This window comes from Miniopterus schreibersii, assembly GCF_964146895.1.
Source record: "Miniopterus schreibersii genome assembly, chromosome: 3".
NCBI lineage: Eukaryota > Metazoa > Chordata > Mammalia > Chiroptera > Miniopteridae > Miniopterus > Miniopterus schreibersii.
In genome coordinates, this window is record NC_138103.1 from 41,267,522 (window position 1) to 41,280,187 (window position 12,666).

At 35.1% G+C, this 12,666-nt stretch overlaps 1 protein-coding gene across 5 annotated transcripts in view; it reads left to right on the forward strand.

The window, feature by feature from the left end:
* Window positions 1–11,746, forward strand: part of TRIM36 (tripartite motif containing 36) — a 36,046-nt gene extending 24,300 nt beyond the window's left edge. For all 5 annotated transcript variants that reach the window (XM_081132544.1, XM_081132545.1, XM_081132546.1 and 2 more), the window contains 6 exons: window positions 350–445; window positions 3,135–3,388; window positions 3,619–3,743; window positions 4,880–5,170; window positions 7,484–7,781; window positions 9,676–11,746. In XM_081132544.1, the coding sequence (XP_080988670.1) occupies window positions 350–445; window positions 3,135–3,388; window positions 3,619–3,743; window positions 4,880–5,170; window positions 7,484–7,781; window positions 9,676–10,030 (1,419 nt within the window). In that variant the 3' untranslated portion in view covers window positions 10,031–11,746. The remainder of the gene's footprint in view (window positions 1–349; window positions 446–3,134; window positions 3,389–3,618; window positions 3,744–4,879; window positions 5,171–7,483; window positions 7,782–9,675) is intronic.
* The last annotated feature ends 920 nt before the right edge of the window (window positions 11,747–12,666 follow it).

The following is a 12,666-nucleotide window of genomic DNA, read 5'->3' on the forward strand; positions in this document are numbered from 1 at the left end:
GATTCTTTCCCTGGCTTCTGGCAGTTTTCTCCCACATATGAATTGATTAGTACTTTCTTAATAAGTAAGGGGAACTGTTGTACATCTCTGGAGTTCCTTCTCTAGCCATCTGTTCTTAGGAATCACACTTCACAAACTCTGTCCTCCCTGGACTCTCAGCTTCACCTTTTCAACTCATTGGAGAGCCTGGCTCCATTTGGGGTAACAGCTGTAATCGCCATAGTTGATTTTACAGCCTGTCCATCACAGGCTAAAGAAGAGAAGTACCGTGTAAAAAAAAAAAAGATTCTGCAAGGCCTGTGTTAAACTTCCATTTCTGCTTATTTGTGTTACTAATATGTTCCAACAGGAAAAGCTTTCCAAGGATATTGATTACCTTATTGGCAAGGAGAGCCAGGTGAAGAGTCAGATTTCTGAGCTAAATTTGTTAATGAAAGAAACAGAGGTAAGTGATAAACTAGTTTCAGATTCATCTAGGTAACCATTTTTTCATTTATAAAATTTTGAGGGTCGTATATGAGCTGGGAGTACAAAGTTATGTTAGATCTCTCCTTTTCTGGGACTAGGAAAACATGTAAAATGTAAATTATAATGCTGTGTGATCAGTGTGGGATAGAGGTAAGTGATTAAATAATGTTGGAGCACAGAGGAAAGAATGACTAACTCTTAATGTTAAGGTCTCAAGAGTAGCAACATAAGGGACATGATAGCTTTTGCAATTATCAATATTTTACAAAATTAACAGATCACATTTGAAAAATGTACTATATGTGGATAGAACCAGGTTTATTTAAAATTCCAGATATTCCTAAGTATATGTCTGGCATATGTTCACCAAAAGGCATGTATTAGAATGTTCATAGCTGCATTGTTTGTAATATCCACAAAGTGGAAACTATCCAAGTGTTCATCAGTCTTGGAATATAAACAGCAGTAAGAATGAGTATCTATAGCTATGAGCATCTGTGTGCAACAGTGTAGGTAAATTTGCAATGATATTGAAAGATGCTAGATACAAAGGAGTACATACTGTACGATTCTGTTCATAAAAAGAGCCAAAAAAGGTGAAACTGGACTATATATTGTTAGAATTCAGGATAGGAGTTGTTGAAGCTGGGGGGGATTAGTGCCTTGGAAAGTTATAAGGGTGGCTTCTGGGATACTGGTAATGGCCTTTTGTTTAACCTGGATGCTGGTTACATGGGTGTGTTTGCAAAGATTCATTGATCTCTATACTTATGTACATTTTTCTGTTTGTGTATTATATTTAAATAAAAAATTAGAAAAATTGATAGCATTTAAAAATATAGTAAAAGAGGACAGGATTGATTGGGTTATTTCACAATTCCAAATATTCACTGATTTCATGCCTGTTTGTCTCCTCTTTGAAATAAATTGAAGAACCATTACTCCTGATCACTTTGAAAGTTATAATTAAATATAAAAATATCCTGACTAGTATGAGACTGTTATTTCTTGAAAAATTTTTTTCAAAGATGAGTTAAAATGATTGAGAAATTATGCAGATTAACCCTATATTACCAGTATTGCTTTTGTTTTTATATTCTTTCTCTGATATTTACTAATTGCATTCACCACCCTAAGTAAGTTGTTTTTCCATGTGATTTAAAAGTGGAATTTGTTTTTATATTTTTGTCTCATTGGTTTAATCCCCCAACACAGAGCATGTTATCACCTGGATTATTAGGTTGCTTCAGGGATTTTGTCTCTGGTCATTTTAGGTTTGTTTTACTCTCCTGGTTCTCAGCCATGCTGCCCTTCTGAAATAAGGGACACCCAGTACTTGTTTTGGAGCTTTTCATTTAGAAGGTTGAAAATTGAGGAACTCGGGCCATCAGATATTCATGTAGACACTGATTCCTTGGGATCCTGAAGAAATCATTTAGTTTCTTTTTGTACCTTTGACCTAAGCAGCATTTTTAGTCTTAGTAAAAATTTTCTGCGGTAGAGAATTTATCTCTCTTCTTTTACTCAGTGATGATTGTGTTACTGTCTGGGATACTTTATCTGTAATATGTAGCTGGGAAAAATCTCTTTTTTACCTACATATAATGGTATTTCTGAGTTTAATGTCTTGACAGGTCACTGAAATACTACCCAAATGTCTTCCCCTGTCCTAACCATTCACAAAATTTTGGCTGTTGGGGTTAGGAAACAGAGATGAAATCTGGTAAAAAAATTTTCTCTCGTTATAAATATTGGCCACATGTCACTGAAAAATGCACAGTGCACGTCTGTAATATATTGTCAGCTTTTAAGAATGTTCCTGGAGACTTTTTCTGTCGGCTGCTGCTTAGGGTCTCTTATGATGAGTGCTTATGAGTGCTCTGATGGTCTTATTTTCAAAGTTGATCTCTGATTTTATTGACATTAAAAATGTTTAATAAGCACTACAGATAAAATCGTTTTTTGACAAAGTAGAGGAACACTCATGTTATACAGTGAAAATAATGTTTATTGGGAGTATGTGACAATTGTGGGCATTTTTTGTAAGTAATATTTTTCTATTTTCACCAAAAAACCCAAACCCAAATGGTTCTCTTATCCCATTTTCAGAAGAGAGAAACTCAAGCATAAGAATTTAAGTGATTTGCATAAAGTCACATAGGATTTAGACAAATTATATTATCTGAAGAGTTATATTTTTGTATCTTAATAAACGATGTCATTTTACTGAGTTTCATGGTGGTGATTTACTTTTTTAAAAAATTGGAATAGGGTGGAAGTGGTAAAAAAAAAAATTCTTGATTAGAAATGAGTTAAAAACTCCAGAATTGTATTTTCTCCTATCTTTGGTTAAGTCAGTTAATTTCTACCTCAATTTCCTTTGTTTACAAATTGAAGGTTGTTTTCTTATTTAATTAAATACATTGTTTATTGCTGGACTTTGGAGATTAAAAGTTTAAGAAAGGTAAAATATTATAAAATTACAAAGTTCATCTAAATAAAAGCTGCCGATCGTTCCTCGCTGATCATTCCTTGATGCCAAACTTCTGTGGGACAGAATTTATTTTCTTTACAATACTTGGGTTTGTTTTGTTGAATTTTGGTTATTTTGTGAAAAGACATTGGGATTTAGGAGATGAGGTAACGCTCTGTTTGTTTTATAATAGTGTAATGGAGAGCGGGCTAAAGAAGATGCAATTACACATTTTGAAAAGCTCTTTGAAATTCTAGAAGAGAGGAAATCAACTGTTTTGAAAGCGATTGACACTTCGAAGAAACTCAGATTAGACAAATTTCAGATTCAAATGGAAGAATATCAGGGGCTTCTAGAGAACAATGGACTTGTGGGATATGCTCAGGAAGTGCTGAAGGAGACGGATCAGTCTTGCTTCGTACAGACAGCCAAGCAGCTGCACCTCAGGTATTTTCCCCTAACCTGGAGTCTGCTTAGCACTGTCCTTAGATGGTGCTGCATGTTCTGCTCTAGCCGAGTGGTTCGTTCGTGCTGCTGGAATGTGAAGTACCTCTTGCTTCACTCTTGACTTGCATATTGAGTGAGGTTTTCTTTTTGTTAATCACATTGCAAATACTTAGTCTGATGTGCCTTTTTAACAAGTCATTTTTATATAAAATCTATCTGTCTGAATACAGGATACAGAAAGCTACGGAATCTTTGAAGAGCTTTAGACCTGCAGCCCAGACTTCTTTTGAAGACTATGTTGTTAATACTTCTAAACAAACAGAACTTCTTGGAGAATTGTCCTTTTTCTCTAGTGGTAAGTTTTATTGACTGCAAACCCACACTCTTTTTAGTCTGAATTTGCATTGCGTAGGAAAAAACACAGGTTCTCTTCAGTTGGGCATTATGAAGCAGCATCTGAGTTGCTCAGAACCATGATATCTTAAAATCATACTGGATTTATGTTTTTAAAACCATGGTTTTACACACAAAAACTATATTCTATTGGCTTATGTTTTTAAACAAACATTGTGTAAATGGCATCAGATTGTACATATCCTTCTAGTAAATTGCTTTTTAGAAAAAGTTTAAGATAAATATTTTTTAATACACAAAGTTCTGGTTTAAAGCTATATTTTAACTGTTTATAGTATTTATGTAAATCATTTTCCTACTGAGAAAATTGTTTCTATTTTTTTTCTCTTATTATAAACAATGCTGTATTGAACATCTTTGTCAGTGGTTGTGCACATGTATGTGAGTTTCTCTAGGGCAGAAATCTAGATATCCTCAGGCTAAAAGTGACTCTAAGATGATTGTTTGCCTTGCTGTATTACTTTGCTATGGCTGCCAAGATAAAATATCTGGAGTGGGTGACTTAAACAACAGAAATTAATTTTCTTACAACCCTGAAGTTGTAAGTAGAAGTCTGAGGTCAGGGCTGGTTTCTTCAGAGGCCTCTCTTGTTGGGCTTGCAGATGGTTATCTTCCTGTGTCTTCAGATGGCCTTCCCTCTTTACATATCTGTTTCCAAATTTGTTATCAGGACTCCGGTCATATTATTCATATTGGATTAAGGTCCACTCTAATGACCTCATTTTAACTTAATTACCTTTTTAAAGACCCTATCTTTAAAGTCACATTCTGAGGTGGTGGGGATCAGAACTTCACATGAATTTAGGGGAGAAACAGTTCAGCCCATAGACTTGCTTATGTTTGTGTGTTGCTGCTCCCCAGAAGAGAGTTCTTCCTTTCCTCTTTTTTCACTCACCTTTTCATCCCCTCAGATTTTTCTTCTAGTGATTGTGAACAATTACAGTCCTTAGAAAGGTATACTATGTAGAAAATTGAACAGTAAAGAAATCACTTAAGTATTGCCATTATTAATTGAGGAATCATTGGCTCTTTAATAACAATATTTTACCATTGTTTTCTGTTTCATAATTCTTTCAGGCGTAGATGTGCCGGAGATCAACGAAGAGCAGAGCAAAGTTTACAACAATGTTTTGATTAATTGGCACCACCCAGAGAAGGACCAAGCTGACAGCTACACCCTCGAATACCGGAAGGTTAACAGAGATGACGATTTGCTGTCCTGGAATGAGATAGAAGTTTGTGGCACGAGTAAAGTTATTTCAGATCTCGAGAGTAACTGTAACTACGCTTTCAGAGTAAGAGCCTACAAGGGCTCCATCTGTAGTCCTTGTAGCAGAGAATTGATTCTTCGTACTCCTCCAGCTCCAGGTACTGTGACCCCTGGGAATTTGAAAAGCAAAGAGTTGGAAGAAACCTTAATAAAAATAAACTAGTCAATGTCTCTATGTAGACCTACCGTGAAGCCAGTTCGCATTTGTAAAAGATCCTAGAGAAATAGATCCCATACCCAGCTAAGGTTTAGAAATGGACTGATTACATGAATTTCACCATGTAGGCTGAGGTGAGGATTAGATTTTTGACTGATATTAATTAAAAACTGAAAGGAAGACATTTGAGGGATTAGGGCTATTAATTTGGGATTAAAATAGCATAAATGCTGCCTTACAAGTTTTACAAATTTTAAATAATATAATTCTCTATTTTTAAAATCAGTTTGTAGAACTCTCTAGAACATAGGATCAAGGTAGATATTTTAAAAATTTATTGGTAAAATATGAAATATAATTTTGATTAACCTAATTTAGACCTGCCTGGATTTTCTAATACAGTGATTCCCAGCTCAGTGGGATATATTAGAAACATATGGACAGCTTTCTCCCCATATTAAAACTCTTCCTGCCCAGCAACCTCCCCTCTCCCCTTCAAGTTAAAACCCGCTGTTACTACTTATAGATTGTGTTTAGATACTTATAGAATGGGAATGATTTATGGGTTAGTTGATGTTCACTACAATGTCTGCATGGACAAGGGACACTTAGACCAAGGTTGTGCTCACTGTGGTTCCCAGGAAAACATTTGGCTCTGTTGGTCATTGTCTGAGAGGTTCTATTAGTTGGCTTCTAGACCCCATTGTTAGTGGCTTATGTATGCATGTTTTGTGTGGTCTGTCCTTCCTTCCCTTTTTGTTCAGAGTGTACTTATCCACTGTTGGTTTTTCATACACATTGTGGGTAATTTAAAAAAATTAGGTTACAAATAAATAGGATTGGCTAAAATTGTTTTTCTTGAGTCTTAATAAAATCTGATAGAATTTTAGGATGGATTAGTAGTTATGAAATAAATATTTTATAGTTTATGCAGTCCCAGCTTTCTTTTCTAGTGTCTGATTGAATGTGGGAGAAAAAAGAAACCTCAAAGCAGCTGCTCTTTTCAGTAGCATAGTAGAGGGAGAGGGAGGCGTTAAATATTGTCTTCTTTTTCTCTGAGAGAAGCCACATAAATAGGTTGACCATTGCAATTTACTTTGCAAACTGGGAGACTTTTGAGATCAAAAGGAAGCATGTGTGACTTACCATGTTAGCACAGTAGGCATTACCAGGAAGAATGAATGGCCAGCTACATATGGAGAATGGTTTTAGCTTGCTAATAGACAATTTTGAAAATTGTGGTATAATATAGTTAAAATTTACCATTTTAACTATTTTTAAGTGTACAGGTCAGTAACATTAAGTACACTAACAGTGTTGTACAACCACAACCACACTCACATCTCTAGAATTTTTTCATTTTTTTCCACTCTGAAACTCTGCCCATTAAATAGTAAGTCCCCATGCTCCCTCCCCCCAGAGCCTGGTAACCGCTATTCTACTTTCTACCTTTATGAATTTGCCTGTTCTGTGTATCTCACATAATCCTTTTGTGAGCCTTGAACCCTTTATGGGTCCTCTGTGCTGTAGCATGCATCAGAACCTCCTTCCTTTTCAGGCTGAATGGTGGCCCCTTGTATGCGTATGTACTGCGTTTTCTTTATCCACTCATCTGCTGGTGGACATTTGGATTGTCCCCAGTTTTTGGACTAGCAGCCAATGTTCCACTTAATGGATTTGAGTTGATAGAGACTTAAGAGAAGTGATGTTATCTCCATTCTCTAGCTGAGGAAGTTAAGTTTAGGTGAAGCTCTAGTTAAATGCTTGAGCAGGGATTCAAACCCATGTCTTTCTGAACACGAAGCCTGTGCTTTCTTTTTTCACACTGTACACTGTGTCCACGTCTGCCATGCTGATGAATAAGGAAAAGATGTATTAAAATTGCCGTTTTTTTTCAAATTTATAAAATTTGGAGTATGCATTTAAGAGAATATATAGATAATTATGAAAGTGTACAACCCTTTGTTTTAGGGGTAAAAGACAGATCCAATGGTGTGAAATACTTAGGATAGATTTGCTGTATGTATTCAAAGGAACCACATTCATAAATTTTCTCATATTTAAAATATTTTCTGCCTTTGAGGTTTCTGAAGATTTTCAGGTATAGAGAATTTACTGGAAGTTATTTCTAAGTTGGGATTTAGGTTTTGTCATCGTTTGGTCTCTTTTCAGTATCTATTTGGAAAACATTTAACTGTAAATTATAAAAATGCTAATAAATATTTCTCAGACTAACTTTAAGCTGTATTTACAGTTTTCAGTTTCCTCTTTGATGAAAAATGTGGCTATAATAATGAACACCTGCTGTTGAACTTGAAGCGAGACCGTGTGGAGAGCAGAGCTGGGTTTAGCCTCCTGCTTGCTGCGGAACGCATCCAGGTGGGCTGCTATACGACCTTGGACTACATCATTGGAGATGTGGGCATCACGAAAGGGAAACACTTCTGGGCCTTCCGTGTGGAACCACATTCATACCTGGTAAAAGCGGGAGTTGCTTCCAGTGACAAACTACAAGAATGGCTTCGCTCTCCACGGGATGCAGTTAGTCCAAGGTACTTTTTTTTTTTCCATCTAGAACTTGATAATTTTTTTAAAAAATAAACACGCTTGTTTAGCAAGGTAAGCTTGAAAATAGACCTGCACTGACTTGTTACATTTCCAGCACACTTCTTAGATTCAGGAGTTTTGGCTTTGCTTATGCGGTTGGATAAGAGGAGTCAGGTTTCTTTATTCACACAGGAAATAATGAGATTTATCAATTAATTTATGATGTCATGAGTAAGTCTGCTTTAAATTTTGAAAGTCACATTAGTTGCCTTAATTATGTGATAAAAATTACGAACATGGTGAAATGCCTCAATTGCATACTTTACAATTGATATTAAGTCATTCTTTTGTTTTGAGACACAGTATCTTTAAACATCCCATAAATACTTTACAGAATTGGGTCATACTAAACATGTTTCCATAGCAAAGAATTTCAGTTTCTAAAGAGAGAAATTACTTAATGGAGATTGTGTGGTGTAATTTTTTTAGATGGTGTAAGGTAAACTAGCCCAGACAAATAACTTTTGACCACTTACATGAACAGAATCCCATGATTCTTGAACTTTTGACCACTTACATGAACAATCTGAGTGATAGGAAACATTTTGCACAAAGATGAGAAATTGAGATAACAATGAAATCTGTATTAGAGAAATGGTTAATTAAACATAGTGGCATGCCTACTTGATAGAATATTAGTATTAATCATTTTAAAAGTGTATAACATGAGGAATGTTAGAAGTTAAAAAAACTTATTATTAAAAAGTTTGATTTATGTATGATCACAAATATATAAAAAGCAAACTGCATAGGAAAAAATATGGAAAGGAACTTGGTATCAAAATTGTTTATAAGCTGCTACTGTTTTATGCAACAGGGGAAAAAACCTTCATAATACTTGCTACATCATAGATCCATGTAGAAATCCCAGCTGGGAAATAGAGTTCTGTGGAGGACAATGAAACATGCTTTTTTCTCCTTCATTATTTGTGGCGCCTATTTATTTAGTTTGTAATTCCTTGGATTAGGACACACATCTTGGTTTTGTATTTCCTTGCATATGATTGTGTGCTATAAATACATAATCTTTCACAAATCCTTCTGTCCTCACCCTCCAGCTTTATTTTTGATAGGCCAAAGTTTTGTTTTAGGTTCTCATCTGTGTATATATCGAGGTAAAAGTAGATGATGGTTTTTGTGTGTGTGTGTTTATTTTTGTTTAAAATATTACAGATGTCCCTTTTTCTCCCCAATGACCTGTTCCTCCCCAGTCCCTCTCCCCACCATTGTCCGTGTCCTTGGGTTGTGCATATATGCATATAAATTCTTTGGTTACTCTCTCCCCCTTCCCCCCTGCCCTCCTCCATCCCTCTGACGTTCGTCAGTCTCATCTATGCTTCCATGTCATTGAATCTGTTCTGTTCATCAGTTTATTAAGTTCTTTAGATTTCACATATAAGTGAGATCATGTGATGTTTGTCTTTCTCTGCCTGGCTTATTTCACTTAGCATAATATGCTCCAAGTCCATCCACACTGCCCCAAAGGGTACAGGGTCCTTCTTCTTTACAGCTGTGTAGTATTCCATGGTGTAAATGTCCCACAGCTTTTTTATCCACTCATCTACTGATGGGCACTTGGGCTGTTTCCAGATCTTAGCTATTGTAAACTGCGCTGCTATGAACATAGGGATAATGTTTTAAGACAGAGAATTTTGGGTGAGTGTGTTGGTATAATTCCGAATGGCAATGTGTAATTCTTGTATTTTTGTTTTAATAGAAAGTTTTTGGTATGTAATTTATTTTAATTTTAAATCAGTGTATATTGTCTTGTAAAATGTTTCGAAGGTATGCGAAGGCCTGTGGCTAATGATGCGGATGAGGTTCTCCCTGTGTTTTTAGGTATGAGCAAGACAGTGGGCACGACAGCGGAAGCGAGGACGCCTGCTTCGACTCTTCTCAGCGCTTCACGCTAGTCACGATAGGCATGAAGAAATTCTTTATCCCCAAGTCATCCACTTCTTCTAATGAACCTGAAAACAGAGTTCTTCCCATGCCAACAAGTATAGGGATTTTCCTGGACTATGATAAAGGCAGAGTGGGTTTCTACGATATGGATCACATGAAATGCCTTTACGAGCGCCAAGTGGACTGCTCGCACACCATGTACCCGGCGTTTGCATTAATGGGCAGTGGAGGAATTCAGCTGGAAGAGCCTATCACAGCCAAATATCTGGAATACCAAGAGGACATGTAGTTTAAGCATCTGATGCGAATTAGAAGGAAAAATGTAGGCAAAGTAATGCCTTGGTGTTAACCTTCTAACTAATTACATATCGTCTAAGTATTCTGTCGCCACACTTGTTTTTTGTGTATGTTTCTTCTTAAAAGGCAGAAAACCTAAACAGCCTTGCTGCTTCCATGTCACTCTTCTGCCTTTCACGAATAGCAGGAAAAAGACACTCTTTCCCACCTAACATTGAAATGGTTAACTGGATTGTCTTTCTTTTTTTATGAACAGGAAATCTAATTTATTTGTTAGCTGGTGTTGCTGATACTTACATTCCTTTTTCGGGGAAGGCATACAGATGTATTTATTATGCTGCTTTTGTGTTTGGTTTTTCATTTTTATATCATGTATATGTCCTAAGAGATGTTTCTTAAATGCCTTATGGATGGAAATTAGTAATAAGCAATGTGTCTTGCATTTGTTTTTAAAAGGAAAATAAATGTATAGACAGGGAAAAAGAAAAAAGGCCATAGAAATGGTAATATATTTAAATGGAAAATTATGTATTTTGAGGTTTGTAAGTAATGTTAAAATGAGTGTGTATTGCCTAGAAAATGAATACTGCTCTTTGTTTGTTTGTTTGCTTTTTTTAAAGACCATAAACTGTATTCTTGAGGACATGTTTTCTTAGCTGTAATGCCCATACAGTTTCTTGCAGGAAACACAAAGTTAGTGGTTAACACATGAAGCTCTTCATTTTATATAATTTTTTTCAGAAAAATTTGTCTTCAGTTTTTCTTATTCTATGAAAATATTTGCACCTATGTTAAATAATTATTTTTCATAAGTATTAGTGAAGATACATTGAAATTGGTCATATTTGTGGGTTTTTTTTAAATCCTCTCTTCCTATGTCTTGTGATTTTCATTTTTGGGCACAAATATTACATATCAGATTGTCCTGGTTTATGTTTACATTTTAAAAAAATTCACGATATATTTTTAGTGTCATTAAATATAATATAAAATGTGGAATAACTAACTGGTCAGTTGTATGACATTTTCTGTGGCTCATTGTTTCGTAATGAGCATTGGTAATAAGCAAGTAAAAATACAGATTGATTTGTTCAGGAGTAATAACTAAAATCATGATGACTGAATTCTTTTAAAAGTTCTCTTAATTTGAAGAATTACTTTATGTAAATGCTATGTTTATTTTTGAAACACGTTTCTTCTTGGGTTTTATTTAAACTGGTTGGTTTTTTTGAAGTTAGAATGTTAGAAACTCTACTGTTCATTAACACTCATCATTTTGTAACGCTTGTGACATTTTAATAGACTAACAAAAACCCTTAGGCCTTTTTTTAATTATATATATTTTAATGGAAATCTGTTATTCAGGCTGGTAGCACTAAATTAGTTTCCCCTACAACCCAAATAGAAAATATTGTGGAGAATTTCATTGTTTAGTAGGCTTTGCTACTTTACCACCAATGAATAGCACTTTATGACATAGGCTGAACTAGACAAATATGCAGTGTTCTGTGACTCATTGTGCAATAAAACTGCTAACGTCACTGGGTGGTGAAGTTTGATAGTCTCAAGCCTGCGTAAGCACATATCATGTAGACATTTCAAATGTAAAGCTTTAATAGGAATAGGAAAACTGTTTCAGACATTGTATAGTTGTATATAAATTGTTCTGGATTTCGTTCATTTTTAATAAAAATTAAAAGTCAAGTGTAATCATTGAAATTGTTATTCCAGGAATTCTCAGTATGTTTATATGGAAAATGGAAGCAAATTATTTATGAAAAGATGTTTAGCTGAATATATTAACTTAGAGCTAAAGTTTTATGTAAAGTTATTTTGGGCATTTAATTATTAGCTTTAATTCTTGTGGAAGTGATCATTGGAGAAGCTTAACGTGAAACTAATTTACTTCAATTAATTCATCAGTTTGATTTTTCTGATTCATCATGGATCAGATTTTGATCAGATGAGTGGCCATTTATACTCTGGGTTATGAGGCTCTGCTAGTTGTGGTTCATTGTGGATCACAGTGGACTATCCCTATGATACTGTGAAATAACTTCTCATATTTACGGTTGCTTTTCTTGAAAGTGGTAAGAGTCAAAGCTATCTCTTGGGGATTGAAAGCAAAGCAAGTCATAGCCCATTGTCTGATTAGGTTCTGAGAGTGTGTTCCATGTGGGAAAGTAATCAGTTGTATTGCTGCAGAAAACAATTGAGAACTAGTGTTATAGGCAAGAATACACTTAAGAAATAATGTTCTACCAGGTGAAATTACATTCATTTTAAAGGCATTTATGGGATTAACATCCTGAGACTTGGGGTTTTTCTTGGGACAGTGCCCCAAATCTGACCTTGTTCATAGTCTATAGCACTCTTCACCTTTTTCCTTTACCCTAAAATATAAGTTGTTTCAGGAAAGATTTTAATTTAATGTGTGAAAAGTATCATTTGGATTCTATTTGAGATAACTCCCCTAACTCCCCCAAAGATTTTTTTACTTCCAACAGTTTTAATTCAACCAGGAGCCACAGTAACCTCTCTCATTTTTCAACCTGTCTAGAGTTCATTTGTATGTAGTTTGAGAACTGAAATTATTTTATACTTTAAAAGCTTATTGATGGAACTGAA